The following is a 20,000-nucleotide window of genomic DNA, read 5'->3' as shown; positions in this document are numbered from 1 at the left end:
AGTTCTGCCATTTCATGCCCAACAGAGCAAAGTCATTGGGATGAATTGGTATGATTCGAAAAGCAGACTTGACATCTGTTTTCGCCATAAAACAACCAGCCCCCTTCCGTTTGATGACAGATATGGCATCGTTGATCGACGCATAGTGAACTGACGAACAATCCTCGGGAATAAAATCATTAACAGAGGAGCCGGGGGGATAGGATAAATGGTGTATAAGACGAAATTCCGAGGGATCCTTCTTGGGAACTATGCCTAGCGGGGAACAACGAAAATTGTGAAAAGGCGGTTCAGAAAAGGGGCCCACTATGCGACCGGCATCGCGTTCCTTGTTTAATTTGGAAACAACTATTTGCGGTTGCTCGAGAGCGCTTTTCAGATTAGGAGATTCAAAAGCGTGCCGCTCACCCATAAAATGGATATGAAAACCACAAGAAAAACCAGAAACTAAATACTCTTGAAGGGAAGCAGGGTAGCCGTGTAAAAGATATTCAAGCCTGTCCACCTTTACGGGCGTGACCGGCCGACTGTGTAAGACTTGAGCCATTCTTGGGGAGAGGGGCACGCTGTTGATTAACGGCGGAGCATTGACTGGCTGGGTGCTTGGCACCACATTTGAAGCAAATATGTTCGAATTTGCAACCACCACAGTATTTTCCGGCGTGAAAGGACCAGCAGGTCCCTTTGGGAAAGGACTGGCGAGGCCGGGTGCGTGGAGACCCCATATCCGGCTTAGGTTGCGCGGGTTTGGCACGAAAATTTATAACCGCCTTAAGCCATAGTTCCCAATGAATGGTATCCCAAGGGTACTGGTCAGGGGCTGACTGTCGTATGTAACGAAACTGTTCGTCGTAGAAATACCAGTCGCCGGGTTTAGTAGAAATGTCGCGAATAATCTCACTATATTTCATTAGCCTAGGTGTCTTGTTCGGGAATTTCTCAGAAAAAATCGCAACGAAAATATTAAAGGCAGACAGCCATTGCAAAAAGTTGTGAATTTTCTTGGACGGCTGACATGGCTCAAGGGTCAGACGAGGTTGACTGGACGAGTTAGACGAGGGCGTCAAACAGACAGAATATCTATCCTGATTAGGGGAAGATGTGAGAAGAGACCCAAACTCGATGAATTCGTTAGCCCAAATTTTAGCTTTAAGCTTAGGGCTCACATTACTCCCTAGAGCCACCGCGATACTTGCGAAGGGTTCTCTATTAGCTGGCAACGAAAGCGACTGTGCCGTGAACTTGGAATTGGTGGCCGTACCTTCGGTGAGCACGGAAACTTCATCCTGTACCGACGCCTCTACAACCTCCGTAGTGACCGGAGTTGGTGCTTTGACCTGCCCCAGTGCCTGCTGGACAGCTTGGGTGACAGCGAGAGATATAGTTGCGGACAGAGCTTGCACGTCCACCGTCATTAGGTTCGGGGGAGGCGTTGCAGTAACTGATTCTGCTGTTTCCTCGGTGAGCTCTGAAGCCCTTGGCCTTTTGGATTGCGATCGGGTGGTGGGTGTGGAACGCTTCTTGGGCGGCATAACTTAGCGATAAGAACATGTCAGTTAACTTCCTGAGACTATCAAGGTCTAAATTAAGATTGCTCCGAGGGGCGATACCATAAAAACGCGATGGCAATGTAGGAAAATTATCTAGCCAAGATAAAAGGGTGTGAAAAACCAAATTCCAAGGAAGATTAGAAATATAGAGCACGCACAGGCTATCGAGTGAATAGGGCACACCCTATAAGAAGTTAGAGCGGCCGGATAAGGATTGTACACTCGTACGGCAACTGGCGGCAAAAAATTGCAAAAAATAGTGCTTAAACCACATAAAAACAAAATCATAATATTCTGGGTCCTACCAGAACCAAACAACTAAAACAGTGTACAGCCAGTGTCATGATCAGATAAACTGCAACGCTAAACAGTAAAATCAAAGGCTGACACGCAGCCAGTGTCGCGCGCAAACACGCAACGACTAAACATTAAAATCAAAGGCTGACACGCAGCCAGTGCCGTGCGCAAATACGCAACGACCAAACATTAAAATCAAAGGCTGACACGCAGCCAGTGCCGTGCGCAAATAAACCGCAACGACTAGAATAAAACGACAAAGGCTGACACAAACAGAATTGGGCTTGGTCCACAAATTAATATTACTGCATAACATTTGAGCGAAAGGAATAGTAGCAACAAAGAATTACTGGTTGCCATCGCTAGTAAAAACTCGAAGAGATTTAAGTACCGCTCCCCGCAGACTGCGGTATAACTTAAATTGCCCCCTACTATTTAAGTGAATGCCATCCGCAGAAAAGAAACTATTGCATGCCCTCCAAAAACCCCTATGGCCCCAGTATATGGCATAAGGGATAGGCTCCAAGACCACCCGGAGATATCGTGTTAAAATATCGACTCTTTGGTTGAAAGCCACAGCTGCACGTCGACGGATAGTCTGGCATACGCATACACCCCTTACGCCGTACGAATCATGCAGCAAGTGCACAAAATCCTCCAAGGCAGAGCCCACTTGCAAAGGAGGACAAGATGTTAAATCATTAGTGCCTAGTTGCACAATAACTATATCGGGGCGAAACGAGTGAAGGATGTGTAGATCGAACTTGACCGTTTTAGCGATTGTGCGCCCCCCAATTCCATGCCAGCTAATGAGGGCGGACGCCGACAAATGGAACGTTAAATCCAAATGCCCAGAGTCACTTTCAATGAAATCATGTAAGCGACGAATAAACGAATGGCCTAGAATTAAAACGCGAGGTGTACCCATATTAGACTACCCGTCGGAAGAGCTCCGGAATTAAGGGAAAAGAAATCAAAGTGAATGAACTCTAGAAATAATGCAAGACAAAATAACAAAGGAACTAAAGGGAACTTGCCTGAAAGAACAATACAACTGAAGGCTAAAAGGCAGAGAAGTTCTTCTTGCGATGATGGCAATAGTAGAAAGGGGCCGCGTGTACGAGATAACCGACCTTTTGTACTTAACTTTAACACGCGCCCATTTTTCATTGGACAGGAGACTTCCATAGTTGCCAGATTAGAGCACAACCCGCAAACTGATAAGACAACCGGCGGAAATGCCTCGCGATAAAATAACATTATGCTTTCGGTCAACGCCATAATGTTTGTTTTTAACAACTTAATTTTGAAAAAAAAAATGCGAAAATCTTAACATTTTCTGTTAGATGCGGGACCCCGCGGAAACAGTGTGTAACTATTTAGTTGGAAGAGAAACCATTTGGAAATTTAGTGGTATCTTTTTTGTTCCACTTTTTAAAAGATAAACGCATGAATTGAATTCAAGATGGTAATCCATTAGCTGGTAAGCTCCACAAACGAATATCCACTCGAACACTAGCAACCGAGACTCGCGTTGACCTTGAAATTTTAAAAGAAATTTCCCTCGTAGCCCTGTTGGCTTAAAAGAGAATCTCGCTGGCATAGAAACGCACTATGCAGTCAACATTCGTCCGTTTTACTGGCCTGAAAAAGGGTCTCTTTTTGTTGACGGAGATCTAATAAAATTGATCCAATGAACACCGAATGGCAGCCATGTTTGATTTGAGGTATTGAAGTCACATGACAAGGCCTCGACCAATCAGACATTTTTCGCCAGTGAACAACCCGGTGTGGCCAACACATCACGCATGCGCACAACCATTTCACTCGGTCAATTAGCAGCCAAGGACGTTCGCGCCCATTGCTACTGCGCATTTTTTCGCGCATGTCACGCACACGCCCTGCATCGCAGACCACGAAGATAAAAACGATGCTATTAAAAGGCGCAAACATTTTTCACAAGAATGGAACCTGAAAGCATGTGGCATCATGGGATAGCTGTGGACCCAGGTCTTCTCGGAAATGTCACTCAATGACTTGACAGTGCGAATAGACAATCGTTTTGAGAACTTCGCAGCGATTTTACTCTCTTGAATGCTCGGTGACCCCCATTTTTCTTCCCGTAAATCACTTCCTTTCCTTATTTTGTCCATTTTACCAAAAAACAAAGAAAATCTGTACGTGAGAAGTTACAAATATTTCGCCCCTTATGCTCTCGTGCGACAGAAGTTTTCTTTCTTAGACTAATATGTATCGTTTTTAAAGTTCTATTTCACCACAGAAAAAGACATCAGTTGCAAAAGCTTATTAAGTCATATTAGTTTTGTTGAATTGAGTACGTTTACCTGATCTAAATTTCACTAATGTAACTTTTTTATTGCTGACAGTTGTAAGCTAAGGTCAACTTAAAATAAGGCAATCTTCTAAAACCTCATGATCTCGAAAAAAAGCATGGTAACCCCCATTTTTTTTTTTTGCCTTTTTGGCAAAAGTAGATCATTACCTTTCTGCGTGGCAAGTTTTAAAAAATTCTGTTCGTGGGAATATTTCGGGCGCGAACGTCCTTAAATGAACTTTAGTTAAGAAATCTAAGTTCCTTGGTATGGTAACTATTGATGTTAAGGTGTAATTCGCCCGTAGGAAGAATGGGAAACCAGCTGCTTGGCGATGGGCGAATGGCCGACTAGTATTTGATTATTTGGGGAGAAAAATTTAACAATATGGAGATGTAAAAGGAATAATGACAAGTTAATTGAGGAAGTTGGCATGACAAAAAAAAAAAATGACAAAAGTGTGGGTGCAAAAATAACAGTAAATTTGTAGATGTAAATTAGAACAAACGGAATTTCAAACATGATCATCATAAGCTAAGACCAACCAAAAATCATATCATTTCATATTATTCTGGTATGTTGAGTAACGAGGTTGGCAGTTGCTTTTTATTTTTTTCCCTCATTTTCATGGCGTAGATTTGTTGGCAAGCTATTCCAAACAGATGTGTGAGATCGCGAAAACGGAAATTTTGCTTTGTTACGTTTCCTTAATTTCAGTATTTCTGCTTTGTATATATAAGCCGCAGTTTTTGTGATTTGCACTCATTGTAAATAGTTTTTTAGTTTTTAACTTTTAACCTGAAGAAGGCCGAACGGCCGAAACGTCAGGAGTTCATCGTTAGGTCAACCAACCGTACACTGCTTATATCTATCTTTATTAAATTCTCAACCTCGGATAATGCAATTCTCGAGCTCTGATTGGTTCACTCAATCTCGGTTATCAGCTCATATACCTTAGTTTGACCTTATATGGTAAATGGTTGCGCTTAGCGTTGCTAAACTAAAAACGTTTACGCCAGAAAGCGAAATTTCTTTCGGTATAAAGCAAAAGAAAAACGTTTTTGTGGAAAGTTTGGATCACTTTCGAAGCTTAGAGATACGCGAAAAGGAAAGAAATGTTTTTGTGATGAGCCTGCGTCTGTCTGACCACGAGGTATTACACAACATTGCATCTTCATCAACTTTTTTTGATTTCGCTAGGATTTTCTCTCTTTTTTCGCTCATATGTGGTACTTCCAAACTTTTGGAGTTTAAGGAATTTAATAAAACAATTATTCCATTCGCGCTTGTTGGATATGAGAGTGGTTGTAGCCAACTCGGCGCTAGGCGCCTCGTTGGGTATTTACCATCTCATATCCAACGCGCGCTCATGGAATAATTGTTAAATATTTGTATATATATATTTAACAATTATTCGCCGAAGGCGAATTGATTATCGGTGAATAATTGTTTTAATTGTTATAATTGATGTTATTGTCCTTTAGACTCCAGATATGCCTCGATAACTCCGTCTCAATAACATCAATTACACGCTACGCTGGGCAATAGAGTCTTTCGCCTCACCATACAAATGTAGATCAAAGAGATGCGACCTGTGCTTTACAGAAAAGTTGTACATAATAAAAGCAGATACACGCCACCTACTGAACAAAAGAAACTAAATGCAGACACAAGAACAAATACCTTTTGTCGAACTTAAAATAGTACGCTCCCCTAGAGTATTAGAATGGTCTTTAATGAGTTAGAATGCAAATGTAAGATCTGTAGCCTGATGATTGTCTAAACATGAAACTTGAAGTCGCTACGCTGTGAAGTTGTCTTTCTTCTAAACGTTATTCGCTCTACTTCACGTATCGAGCACTCTGCAGCTAACTGGAACCCCCTACTTGCGCTATATATATATATATATATATATATATATATATATATATATATATATATATATATTAAGTGAGGAGCGATTGAACTAACGACAACAAGATTAAAGTTTAGGCTGATGGTAAGTTAGCCTTAACATCTAACTTCTTTGTCACTTTTCAGAGAATTGCTCGAAGATTGTCTTATCGCACCTGCAACTAATCGCCATCGACAAAAATCACCCTCATAATCAAGCAGGCTACGCTCCACTTTGCTGAGGAACAAAACTCATCGAAAATTACAGGTGAAACAACATCCTCTTTGAAGTGAAGATGCATGAGATCAATAACAATTTCAAGTAAATAATCGAAATTCCTATAGCTTACTTGACATAGAGCATCCGAACTAATATCGTAGGTCGTAGGTTCGACTCGGAGGAGCACTAGTTTACGAGTACCATCGAGTCGCCATCTAAATAAGAAAAACATCTCTTCATGAATTAACAGCGGCAAACTTCCATAAAGGCTTGTTTCATTATCTCTTGGTTTCATGACTCCACTGATGATCAGTAAGAGCTACATTCACATGTCTCACATAACAAAAGTTTAGTCGAGCTGGGTTTCATCAAACTAAAAAAAAATTGAAGAGAGTATTTTCAAAGTTTTACTAATATATACAGGTGCGTAGCCAGGATTTTTCAAAGGGGGGGGGGGGGGGGTGTTCAAAATGTGTCAAACAGAGGGTACTCACCAGGAACCCCCCTAGCTTAACCCTTGATATATTTAAAAGTACAATTTAAGGAACATGTTTCGATGTTTCAAACATCATCATCGGCAATAGTAAGCGTAACATTAAAATGTTAAGAAGATAATCTGTAATATAACTATCAATGATTCTTTGTAGATTAAATGTTCGTTGCAAATTCAAACTAATAAGTAGTTTCTTCGAAACACATTTTAAAATCACACGTGAGAATTTGAAAAGCGATAAAAATGTGGAAATATGTACTAAGCATTACAAAAGGTAAGTGATAAAAACTAAAAAAGGCTAGATAACAATAGGACAAAAGCTTTATATTCTATATTCTTTTGTAAAGCTTAAATTGCCCTATTGTTATATAGCCTTTTTTAGTTTTTATCACTTACCTTTTGTAACGCTTAGTACATATTTCCTCATTTTTATCGCTTTTCATATTCTTACGTGCGATTTTACCTCTTATATGCAAAGTTTTATTCATTTTTTCTTAAACTTGAAAATGATCTCAGCGAGATCAAAACGTCGTAGAATTTTTGCGCTAGTTTTTATCTTAAAATTCAAACTAACCAACAATATTATTGAAAACATAACTGACATAACGGTCAAAATTTTACTTTTAAATGTATCAGTAACACTTGTGCTATCAAGACCATTTGGAACATTTTCAAAGTATAGTGAACGTTTCTTTTAAACCTTTTCAGTTGTTATACACACACCTATATTAAACGCTTTTAAAAGTTCTGCATACTTAAATGATGTCAAAAGCCAGGTGTAAACGATATATCTGTCATACAGTGTAAATTTAATATGAACGGAAGTTGGAAACAATCGCAAATGGGTTGGTATGTGTTTTTCATTCCCCCGGCAACGAAACAGAGTCGAAACCTTTCCCCTTCCACTGAAAATCATGCAATTACAAATTTCTCGCGATTTGAAACATTCAGTTGATTGTCCAAGAATAGGAGGTTTGCACGTGACGTCATCGCCGCCATGTTTGTGGACGAAAACAAAAGATCTCTTATTAGCTTCATTTGTTCTACTAACTCTGACCAGAAGTCGTACATTTCACTATTGTTATTGGTGTCTCTAGAGGTTGGTCGAAAACGTCCTATCGAAGAGGCTAGTTCAGTCATTGCAAAACTCGTTCGTCTGACCCACTCGATCTCAGGCTGTTAACAATTTATTAATCAAAGCTACAAGGCTTTGAACAGGGAATGCAGGGGTGGAAAAGGCCCAACCACAAATATCGCCCAATCAGATCACTTATCGTCACCTTTTGATGCAAGTTCTTTCTCTCCAATAGTTTGTTTCCTGAAGTCATGTCCAACACAATTGTCGCTGTCACAACTGGAGTGACGTCAATATTAATCATTATATGCATCATCGGGAACTCTCTAGTGTGTGCTGTCGTAAAGAGAAATCGCGATATGAGGTCAGTCAAGGATAAGTAATCATGAAAGCTAAACTAGAGTTCATGATCCTTATTATCGCTTGCGAAGGGGTAATAAAGCTTTGTGGAAAGATTTATTACACCTTCGCAAGCGATAAGAAGAATCATGAACGAATAAAAATAAAAGGATCGATTAACAATTGCTTTTATAAAACAATTAGGATAGTGCGCGCAGTCTCATTGGTCAATAGCTATGTTTAGATGAAAGTATGCACATCACACGAGTTTTGATTGGTTATGTGTTGTCAGACGCGCGTTTTGATTAGCTGTAGGAAATATGAGCGTGTATCAAGAAAATCTGTTTCAATCAAGAAGTGAAAATACAGAATTTTCCACCATTTGTCGAATTATTTTTGAGAAATATTTTTTTAAAACAATAGAGGACTTTTTTCGTGAAGCAGTGGTGTGCGGATAAGAAGTGTTAATGGGCAGCATGTGAAAACCCAGTTCATAACAAATGTTTAAAAACAAGGTGACCTAAGACCAATTGTTTAGTTGTTTGTTAATCAAGTATGCCATTGAGAAGGCATGAAATCACTACTGTTTTGTCTGCAAATTTTACAGAATGCTATAGTAAAAAAATGCCAATTTCTCATAATCATACCTCCAATAACGATTTGAATTCTTAACTAACATATTTACATGGAACATGGATCCTTTTGTTTCATAGGACTCCTATTAATTACCTGCTTGTTAACATCGCAGTAGCAGACATCTTTTATTCGACATTTCATGTATCAGAGCTGATTTTTAGACACATTCCCACCAAACCAGAGAGCTTGTCTGGGAAAGCATTTTGTTTCTTAAGAAATTCTTCAATACAGTGGATCGGTGCTGCTTGTTCCGCCTCGACTCTAGTGGTGATCGCCGTGGAACGCTACTTTGCTGTAAGAAATCTCCATGGTAACCAAAGAAATCTATCAAAGGGAACACTTAAGGTATGTCTCTGAAGGAGTAGAATGTAATGAGAAGTGGTGCGTGGGCAGGGCTACTACCAGCGAACTCACACCGAAACTTGTTTACTTACTTAGATTCAATTTCACTGAACCCCGTTGCCAACTGAACCGTTAATTAAAAGCGACTACTTTACAAAACTGCCTGACTTTCCTGACACTGAATAGACCAACCAAATTAATTTTTCGTTAAAAAAACGCATCAAAATATAAACGAATGCAGCAATCACTGTTCTCAGTTTAACTTTGTAACCAATAATTTCACGATTCACCTGACGGACAACGAGAAGTGTTTCGTATTTTCTGGTTAAAGATTCATTGACAATGCTTAACATTTGACTATCAAATTTTCCCCTCAGCGGGACAATACGCCATGTGCTTTTATAGATAAACCTGGAAATCGCGCACAAAGCGTACAAATGAGGTCCTCGGCATTCTTATATATGCTGCGCAAAATGTCCTATCCAATCTATTAGCGCTATCCAGGTACCCTGCTTCTGCGTTAGCCACTCTTCGAAAAAACTTTTCCTTGATTTAGAATAGACTTTTAAATCTTACTGAAGGTTCATTGAATGACAACCTAATACCGGAACAATCTCTATAGAATACCGGAAAGGCAAATTAAAAGTGTCGAAAGTAAATTTAAAGATAAATTATACGCCAAATAAAAGAGTCTTATATAATCCTCCGAACTTATATGATCGTCATTGGCAATGAGTTTGAGCGAGTCAATGATTCAATGAATATGCACTTCCAACTGAAAAAAAACCAGATAAAAGCGACTGCTAATTTCCTTGATAACTGAAATACATTACAATTGAAACCATTGCTTCTTCTCTTTGACCAAAAGTATAACAAATTAAAGATCTAACACTTTTTATGAAGGGTTTTAATACAAATAGTATTACATGCAATACCAATATTATTAATAATTTAGGTACTCTGCCAATTTGCGGATGAAGTTCAAGTTTGATGGAGTATAATTGCAAAAACATTGCTGAGTATTTCAATTAATGTTTGATTGTTTTAAAAAGGCCCGGGCCAAACGTCGAAATTCACACATGACGAACTAAATGGTGATTTGGGTCTGTCCAAATTAAGTTGCGTCGAGCTCAGTTAGGATTGATGATTCAAACGTTGAACTTTAAGGTGATTCCCTGGTTTTGCACTGCGCATCTTCTACTGCGCATAACATTGCGACATCCAAGATGGCGGACGCAAAAAGGGCTCGCTTGTCCCATGACAAAAAAGGGCGCTTTCGAAGTAGCAAGGAGGTTGAACGAAGGATAAATTTAGCGAAAAGTTCGATAGACAAATCGCCTAGCCGTGACGAGGCCTTATGTGTTCAGAATGGTAGTAAAATAAGCGGTAGACGTGTTGTCGAGCTCGAGTTGCTCGCAGAGGCCCTCGATGGTGGATGTAAAGTTTGTGCCAAGCCACTTCAATTATCCAACGTAACGGACGAAACAGTGTCGGGGTTAGGATCTTTCCTGTACATTACCTGCTGCAATCCAGATTGTGGGGAAATAAATGTTTGCCAAACGAACAAAACTCATAGGGTGGCTGGAACAATGCGTGGACGACCAATCTTCGACGTCAACACCAAACTCGCCGCAGGTTTGTTGCGTGACTTTGTAGCAGATCATGTTTTTTGACTAATAGTTTGCCCGACAATTTATCTGATGATTCGCTACCCTAGGCATGCTACATGCAGGAATGGGACCAACACATGTCAATACACTGTTATCTTCCCTTAATATCCCGACTCTTTGTGTGACCACACTGAAAGCAAGAGAACGTGAAATCGGCCCCGCTATAGAAAATATTGCAAACAAGTCCTGTGACCTAGAGATGGAGGAAGAAAAGATGGAGTGGGGGTGCATCCAAGATCAAGCAGTGCCAATCGGGGAGTCCTATGACATGGGGTGGCAGAAGAGAGGGAAGGGTCATAATAGTCTAACAGGTACTGAAAATAATTTACAAAGGTTGTTGACAGTAAGCGGAAATGCAGTTGAAAAATGGCTCCATTGTGACACAACTAAAAATTATATACCTAAGTTGTATTGCTGATGCGTATTATAAAAGGGGCTTTAAAAACAAACACAAAAAATCTGTAAATGGTAAATGAAATGATACTCCAGCCACTGAAAATAAGTGTTTTATCTTTCCGCAATTACTTTTTCAAGGGAGGGATTGGTTGATGAGCAAAAAATACTGTACATTGACACTTATATTGAGGTTTGCCAGTAAAGGAGCTTAAAGGGTATCCCTGATAAGGATCCAATTACATGAAAATAAAATCTGCTTGGCCTTCAAAGCTTGTAAAGAATAATCCCAAAAGATGAACAGAAGACAAAAAAGTGGGACAGTACTGAAACATGTCAGCTTGATAAGATAATTTATTTGTTTATTTATTTATATTTCTATTTATTTATTTTTGAGCACTTTTATTATCTAGTTTGGGCAGTTGGTTTGCCGACACCATGTGTTGCTGGTTATGATTTACATGTATCATCTCGACAAGTGTCCAAAATTTACAGGAAACTACATCCAAACCTGAGTAACATACCTTTAAAGTAAGACCTTTTATGTATCAGGAGCTGGTTCTATGATTGGAATAAAAACTGGAAAAGTTATTTATTTTGCGACAAGATCAAAGAGGTGTGCAACTTGTGAAGCAGCGACCAGAGCTGGAAGAACAGCCAGGGCACATGACTGTAGATGTAACTGGGACGGGTCGTCTAAGGCCATGGAAGCAGATGTATGCACTGAACTTGTGAAGGCATGCGGAGAGTCTCACAAAGCTCAAGTGGCTATTCTTGTGGGAGATGATGATTCCTCCACCATCAAAAAAGTGAGAGAAAGTGTGAATCACAATGTGGACAAATGGTCAGACATTGTTCATGCAAAGAGAGCTTTTGGAAGCTCAATGTACAATCTACAGAAAACACATAAAAATTTGTCTGGTAAAGTGATTGATTATTTACAAAAATGCTTCAGCTACGCCATAACACAAAACAAAAATGACTCTGATGGGATCAGAAAAAGCCTAAAAGCAATAATTCCACACGCATTTGGGGATCATTCCACTTGCTCCACCTCTTGGTGTAAATATCTCCAAGACCCAGTCAATTACCATCACAGCACTTTACCACATGGTAAAGACCTCGAGGGGGACGATTTGAAGAAGGACCTGCAAGAAATCATAGAGGTTTACTGTCAGAATGCAGAAAAGCTAGCTCCACTTGGATCCAGCCAAGCCAATGAAGCACTGAATAATACGATCGGCAGCAAAGCCCCAAAGGTCAGGCATTATGGTGGCAGTGAGAGCAATGACTATCGCGTGGCCTGTGCAGTGAGCCAAAAAAACATTGGCCATGCATATGTGACTCAGGTAAGTGCTGTGGACAAGTATGATTCACCAAGGTTTAATTTAGAAATTTCTGGTTTCTTAATTCTTTTTTTCAAAATTTGACTTTTGCAATCTATTTTAACATTGATGTTACTCAGTACCCATGTGTCTACTTTTTGTCTTATTGTGATAACCGACTTGTAAAAAGTGATAAAATTAGTTATCATATACCAAATCAATGAATAAATATTTTACATTTTTAAGTGTCTGGTTAAAAAGATTTAATTTGTATTGTACTGGCACTTTTGGCAGCATTTAACCTACTTAGAAAAAGCAGACATGGTACAGCAGGCAAGTAGCAATAAGGCATTCTTCTTTTTATACACAGGCCCTTCAGGAAATTCACCTTTCTCCTGGAACACATGGGCTTAAACACTCGAAAAGAATGGATGCTAAAATGTCACTTCAAAGAGCAAGGCAGCAAACAAAGAAATTCAAAATACAAAGAAGAGGGCACAAAGAGAAGAGGTAAATAAAAACATATGGCATTGAAACTAATGATTTAGGGCAAAGCTGAAAGCTTGATGTTACGGTTGAACTACAGTATCTGATCTGGAAAGTGTGTTCTGATGATGAATGTTCTCTGTAAATAAGAATTAATGAATTTTTCATGTAAATGTAGAATTTTAAAAATAATAAAATCATTGACAATCCACAGGTTGTCAAAAACAAAGCAGGCAGAAACCAGGGAAGGTTCTCAGTATCAGAGTGGCATGGGATATTTGCCAGAAACAGAAGCAGTTGAGATTCCATCACCCCCCAAACCCTGTGTGTCCAGTATGGTGCCCGAACAAGATTACATTAAGATAGTGTTTGATCTGGAGACATCATCCCGAGGTAATATCACTGATTCATTTCAAGACAATGATTGTTATATATATAATATAATATAGAATGAATATGATGTGAACTGCAGAGATACAAATGAAATTAATGTGTGACCACTGTAGTTATGATTGCAATTTAAGCAATTGCAAATTAAGCCTAAGAAACTATTTTTAGCACTTAAATGGGATTCAAACCCATGGCCACTGCATTAGCGCTAGCAGCACATATGCATTTCATTGGTATTTCCACAGTTCGCATCATATTCATTTCATGTTTGATTCCTTTCATGAACTCACTAAATTGGCCTACTCCCAATGTATGGGTCTTCATACTGTACCTCAGTTGGTAGAGCACTGTAGTGCTAAGAAAGAGCAAGGTTTGAATCCCATAGGCACCAACACAAAGCTTAGACTACATTAACATGTAGTTTGTGTTATTTAACTAGTGAGCAGGCTCACTGTTATTATTACAATGAAAAATATAATGAAGTTCCTCATTTTTGACAGGTAATGATACCGAAATTCTGCAAATTGCAGCAACTGATGGGGCAGATGCATTTGAGGTTTGCATCCTTCCAACCAGACCTATATCACCCAGTGCTTCATCAGTGAATAAGCTCACCTTTCACCATGGAATTCTCTTTTATAATTCTCGTCCAGTCCGAGCAGTTCCACTGGCTGAGGGATTATCTCAGATGATATCATGTGATATCATGGCTAAGGCCCAAGGTACCATGTCTGTTGATAGCTCACAATTGTAAATCTTTTGATGGGAAGCATCTCTTAAAAGCGCTGGAGTCCACTGGGGTAGATAAAGAATTTTCAGCCATTGTTTCTGGATTTTCCGACACTTTACCAGCCTTCAAAGAGCTCTTGCCTCAGCGCAAATCATACAGTCAAGAGAATTTAGTGAGAGACCTTCTACACTGCAGCTATGAAGCCCATAATGCAATTTCAGATGTCCAGGCCCTGTATCAACTTGTGAACAAGTTCCTCGATTCAAAGCTGCTGAGAAAACACAGCTTCTCCGTATCATGGGTCAAGGAGCATAATGTCTGCCTTGCCCAGAGAAATGTACTTCAGCGAACACTCCATCCTTTGCTCGACAAGAAGGTCATTTCCGCTGGAATGGCTACCAAAATTGCAGAGTCTGGGCTGGGATTCCAGCACTTGCAGTTGGCATTTCAGAGAGGGGGAGCAGATGGGCTGGAACTTGTGCTGAAAGAAAAGTTTAACGGAAAAGTACGTGTGACAGCTAATAGGAGGATTCTGTTCAACATTGTAAATTTTTTCAAAAAGATGTAACCACAGCTACAACTGGTACGAATATTAATAAGCCGTTTAAAACGTAAACGTAAACGTAATAACCAGACAGCAGGGATTAAAAGCTGTCACAAGCATCCGCTATTTAATATTCCTTTTTGTATACAAACGACTGAATGGTACAATAGAGGAAAAGACTGCCGTTGTACAAGATCGATGGAATGCATTTAAGCCTACGAACTGATTTCCAAGTTTCTGTATTTGATTAAGCCTCAAATGCTCTATTCACAGGAAGGACCTTTCTTTGCACATATAGAGTACAACACTGTTGTGAGGATAATCTATTTTGGTCAAATAATGAGCAATAAAATTTCAGTTCATGGCTCTGGAAGCATACTGCGGATATTGAATACGAAACAAAACAGTGTGCTGAAAATATCAACTAAACTTTAAAATCAAATCAATGAAAGTATGACTCACCTTCATTTAAGTTCTATATTGGTCGCATGCGTCTCAATTCCCGACGAAACAGACCAAAAATAACACTTTTTCAATGTTTTTTCCACCTTCCGAACTCCTTCCAGGCGCATTCGAAAGACGCCATTGTTATATTCGCCCCAGTCCTCGCTCGGAATTACAAGAAAATGCCTGGAATGCGCGCGTTATCAGCAGCCGTAACACAATAACGAGCACGGTGACCCCCATTTTTTATTTCATAATTTCAATGGTAACAGTATCCTCAATCACTGAGAAAAAAATTAGCAGAAATCTATGGCCACTTTTTTGGCAAATGAAATAAATACTGCAGAAGGAGACATATCAGACCCAACAGCGCATGTGCAAATCATGTTTCATTTAAAGGATAAAAAAATGCAGAGTATTTGAAGACATTTTTTCTGGGACGTAGATGAATAAACAATCAAAGAAAGTCAAACTCTATGTGATATAACACGCTGCATTGAAAAATAATCGAGCTTATTTGTTGCGCACGGAGATTACCAAACGTCACCTAAATAACCGTATTTGTCAGTATTGTGGCGTGAAAACAGGCACGGTGACCCCCTCTTTTTATTACGTTTTTAACATCTCTTTGCCCTGTAACAACAGCATACCAAGTTTCATCGGAAATCTATGGCGGGTTCTATTACTAGGGAATCACCTTAACGTCGAACCAAATGCAAAAGCGAAAATATACATTGTCATACAAATTTTTAAATTATGAGTTAAGTCTGACGTTTGTCCCAGACGCGATCTTCACACGTTCTATCCGTCCGAGGACATGGATAGAAGGTGTTAGCATGCCGATCCAAACACATTTCGCCATATTTAAATGCGTCAATCGTCGGACTGACCATGAACTTAAGGTGGCTCTTAAGGTGGCACTTGAAAGAAATGTTCTTAGAAGGATTGACACTACAACACTTTATCACTTAACAGCAATGCTATGGTACTATAACAAACACCAATTATTGCTGAAAAAGATTCGGTCATTTTTGTGACGTAACACGTTACCATAGCAACACGAAAGCCCTGCAAGAACACCCCATATTTTCTCTTAAGCTGCTCATATCTCAAGAATGAACACGGTGAACCTAATTCTTTATTTCTGAAATGTAATCAGCAAAAACAAAACTCCCTGCAAAGTGTCAAAAATTCTGTGGCAAGGATTCAGAGCCAGCTTAAATAATTGAAAATTTAAGGTAGCTCTAAATCCGCTCGACAGAATTTTTTGAAACTTTGCAGAGATTTTTATCTTGGCCTGCTGATTACTTTTGTGCAATAAAAAATTGGGGCCACCGAGTTAATTTTTCAGATATGAGCAACTAAAGCCAAAATGTTGCGTCTTTTTGCAGGCTTTCCTGTTGTTATGGTAACTTTTTACGTCACAAAAATGACTGCATCTTGTTCAGCAATAATTGATGTTTCGCATGGTACAATAACTTTGATGTTACGTTATGAAGTGTTGTTGTGTCAAACCTTCTAATAACAAGGTCTCTTGAAAGTGTTGAAATTGGTTTGAGCCACCTTAATTCGTTCTAATTAGTTCGTCTCAGAAGAAGCTCGCCGTTTGGCGTTAAGGAGATTTCTAGCCATGGAAACTGTTCTATAAATTGTAAAATCTCCCATAACATTAGATGGGTATGTGCGACTTCAGTAATGAAGTTATAGCTCGTGAAAAAAAAGTCACGATATTTGATCTTAACCAAAGAACCACCAAAATATCTCATTTTAAGACGAAAATCAAACACATTACTGTCTAGCACATCATAAATAACTAAACCTGACTCACTTTAAATATTGATCTTTTTCAAGGTGATCATTTCCAGTTGTTGGATCTTCTCAATCGTTCTTACATTCCCGGCTTTTTTTGCAACAAATCATAAACTGGACACCAACGAATGCTTGCCTCAGGAACGGTGGATTGACCAACTTGCGATTGTGTCATTGTCTGTTTTTATTCTTTTCTCCTCTGTGATAATGGCTGCCTTGTACTCCAGAGTGATTTATACTTTGTGGTTTAAGTATCCTGGTGGCCTCGTTCTTCCTCCTGACCAACAGGTAAAAGGCGTCGATACTGTCCACGTCCCCTGGCAAGTTAGATCATTTATGCATTGGTTTAATTAAAATAAGTATGTGACTCTGCGTTGCAGCTTTAATCAAATTCTCCAACAGATATCTCTTGCCTTTTTTACTTGCTCTCGAAATCGTACCGGTTAATTTTCTTGAATTTGCGGCTCGAGAATGACGCTGTTTTAGTGGACATCGCCTCCTTTGCGAATACATCTCAACAGGGCAGGTACAAAACACAGGTCACAAGTCACAATGACCTGTGACTTGTGACCTGGTAATAATCGTTTATAATAAGCCGCCAAGGACTTTCGTTAAGATGACGCCTATGTTGCTTAATTAAGAGGGTCAGGGTTCAGGATTGGGCGAAAAGCAGTAGAACGAACAAAGATAACAATGGATTTGGCACAGAAAACAATAGGAAGTACGACACTATACAGCCAAGGAAATATAGTGTTCAACAAGAGGTACGACTCTAACCAATTAAGAGTACAGTTTTTGGGAAGCCCGACCTCGTTCTTAGGTTCCCAAGAGTACAGAGACTCTGGGAACGAGGTTGATCCGCTGAGCGAGGCACAGTTTTAAACACCTTCGATTTCTGTCCATGATGTCTTCAAGTTCAAATCCGGAGTGGGAGTGGGAAATTTCCTCTGAATTCCCTTTTGCCATCAAATATTCTCTGTATCTTTATTTCTCGCTGCTTGCAATGAAACAATAATATTTGTAAAAAATAATTCATTCAGGCCAGGAAACAGTTTCCTTTCAGTTGAAACTACCCTGGGAAATTATGCCATACCAAGGTACGCCTGACAACTGTCGGAACGTTCCAAATAAGTACACCAGGGACACGTCATTTGCCGGTACAGAATAGATACAGTGTGTCTAAGGCAAAACCTGATTTCTTGTTCTAAACTGATATCTTTGTGTCTTAACAGGCTTTGTTGAAGGTAAGGAAGCGAATCACGCTTATGGTTGTGACAGTCACCGCCGTCTTTACCTTGGTTTGGCATTCTGACATAGTACTTCATCTCCTTGAGCGCTTTTACTTCTTCAAGCGCCTTCCTTTGCCAATTGCCATCGTCCACACAATGCTCATGTTTAACGCCTCCTTCAATCCGTTTGCTTACGCTCTTTTGAGCCAACGATTCAGAGTGAAGATTAAAGAAATGGTGTTTAGAAGACAGCAGTTGCCAGGTCAGCAGGCTTCATCGTGAATTTCTGTTTTAAAGTTGTGGTTGAAATACCCTAGGCTGAGTCGAAATCTCGAGATGGTTTAGAATCCTTTTTTAACCAGATAGCGTTTTCACTGGTTTTTCCTATGAAATACTAAAGAGGAGGCATTTAACTTTAACTTTATCAGCTTTCAAGGAAATAACATTTCATGAAACTTTTGAAGAAAGTAATCGGCACCTTCGATTATACAAATTTTATACATATGCAGGAGCCCATCACCTGGAGCGTGCAACTTACCTATTTTCGTGCAACGGCGTTTTCACAAGTAAGGTTATTTTTAGATTGAATTTCCCGCTAATGAGACTCCCACAGGAGCCCGATGACCAATTACAAGAAATTAAGCTTGACGTCATAGGGTTACCAAACCGGAACTGCCTTTGTTTTTTGACCTAATTCGCGGGAAGGGCTAGTCTAAAAATAAACCTATTTGTAAAAACGCCGTTTCACAGACGCTGTATGGAAGTTGCACGCTCCAGATGGGCTCCTGACATATGTTAAAAAGTCATTTTCTTTTTTTCTTTAGATTTTGAAAGCGTGTTCGCTTAACACCTGACTGGAAAAAGTTTGAGCTTTGATTTTTATCCAAAAGCTGCTTATTTTGAGTGTAAGGTTTGGATTTCTCGGTCCGCCATTACTCAAAATTAACCGATTGGACCTCAGAGGGTTGGATCTAGGGAAACGTGACGTCATTTATTCACTACCTTAAAATCTCAGCGTGTAAACGCAACTTATTTTATATGAAAAACACAAGTTTAAAAACTGAAAGCCCAAAACTCCCGTGCTGCATATTAATTCAGCCGCGTACACACGCATTACATTCTTAAACCAGTCATTTGACGTCATTTTCTCCTCGACCCAGCTCTCTCAAGATTTTAAAGTTAGTAATGGCGGACCAATAAATAAGAAAATTTCAGTCAAAATAAACAGGTGTCTTTTTAAAATCATAACTAAAATCAGGAGCAAGGATGGCACAGTCGGTTAGTGCGCGGCCTTGGTGCAAGAGGTCCTGAGTTCGACTCCCGGATCTCGCATCCTTGTTTCGACTTCTTTCCTTTCCGTGTAGCTAAGTAGCTTTAAATACCCGTAAAACGGAGCACTGATGGAGAGGGGGAAGTAAAATGAGCGCACCGTCGACCTCAGGTTTGTCAGTTGAATTACTGTTACGAGTTATCGACGTTAAATATGGTTGCTTTACTTTACTTTACTTTTAACTTAAAACTTGGGTCACTTAGTGTTTACTTAACGCAGTTTTGAAATCTAAAGAAGGAGAAGAATTTTTTTTTGGTCGTAGAAGCACTTTAACAGGAGCTGAATTATTTCGGAAAGGCCGTATACTGGTCATCTTCCTTTAAACCGAGCGAGAAGACTCTGAGCTATGTGTTAGGAGAATTTTTCTTTATTTGACAACATCTCAGAACTATATGTATGGGATTTAAATCTGATTCAACAAATCCCTGATTGACACCACTACTATCTGGTGCCTTTTTTTTTTGTTTGGTTG

The 20,000-nt window shown here is 39.5% G+C and overlaps 3 protein-coding genes and 1 long non-coding RNA gene across 4 annotated transcripts in view; 2 read left to right on the top strand and 2 right to left on the bottom strand.

Moving 5' to 3' along the window:
* Window positions 1–412, bottom strand: part of LOC138054167 (uncharacterized) — a 1,134-nt gene extending 722 nt beyond the window's left edge. The window contains exon 1 of the mRNA XM_068900661.1: window positions 1–412. This exon is cut by the window's left edge and continues 722 nt beyond it. Within this exon, the coding sequence (XP_068756762.1) occupies window positions 1–412 (412 nt within the window).
* Window positions 413–11,571: 11,159 nt separating this feature from the next.
* On the bottom strand, window positions 11,572–15,312 carry LOC138050664 (uncharacterized). Its single transcript, XR_011132662.1, has 3 exons — window positions 15,179–15,312; window positions 14,058–14,653; window positions 11,572–12,389 (listed from the first exon to the last, which is right to left on the bottom strand). It is a non-coding gene; the product is annotated as an uncharacterized lncRNA (long non-coding RNA).
* On the top strand, window positions 11,805–14,196 carry LOC138050662 (uncharacterized). Its single transcript, XM_068896967.1, has 4 exons — window positions 11,805–12,590; window positions 12,937–13,076; window positions 13,267–13,445; window positions 13,943–14,196. Exons 1-4 carry the CDS (start codon window positions 11,805–11,807, stop codon window positions 14,194–14,196), a joined length of 1,359 nt encoding a protein of 452 aa, XP_068753068.1.
* Window positions 15,313–17,176: 1,864 nt separating the features above from the next.
* Window positions 17,177–18,480, top strand: LOC138054166 (pyroglutamylated RF-amide peptide receptor-like). The gene is made up of 2 exons (XM_068900659.1): window positions 17,177–17,257; window positions 18,202–18,480. Exons 1-2 carry the CDS (start codon window positions 17,177–17,179, stop codon window positions 18,478–18,480), a joined length of 360 nt encoding a protein of 119 aa, XP_068756760.1.
* Window positions 18,481–20,000: the final 1,520 nt, after the last annotated feature.

Source organism: Montipora capricornis, chromosome 6 (assembly GCF_036669925.1).
Source record: "Montipora capricornis isolate CH-2021 chromosome 6, ASM3666992v2, whole genome shotgun sequence".
In the NCBI taxonomy this organism is placed as follows: Eukaryota; Metazoa; Cnidaria; class Anthozoa; order Scleractinia; family Acroporidae; genus Montipora; species Montipora capricornis.
This window is presented reverse-complemented; position numbering and strand designations above follow the sequence as displayed.

Excerpts from the sequence above, each read along its gene's own strand:
- LOC138050662 (XM_068896967.1), top strand. The coding sequence starts at position 11,805 with ATGATTGGAATAAAAACTGGAAAAGTTATTTATTTTGCGACAAGATCA. Across the intron at positions 12,591-12,936 it reads GCCATGCATATGTGACTCAG|GCCCTTCAGGAAATTCACCT; the intron begins GTAAGTGCTGTG and ends TTTTATACACAG. Across the intron at positions 13,077-13,266 it reads AGAGGGCACAAAGAGAAGAG|GTTGTCAAAAACAAAGCAGG; the intron begins GTAAATAAAAAC and ends GACAATCCACAG.
- LOC138054166 (XM_068900659.1), top strand. The coding sequence starts at position 17,177 with ATGGCTGCCTTGTACTCCAGAGTGATTTATACTTTGTGGTTTAAGTAT. Across the intron at positions 17,258-18,201 it reads TTCTTCCTCCTGACCAACAG|GCTTTGTTGAAGGTAAGGAA; the intron begins GTAAAAGGCGTC and ends GTGTCTTAACAG.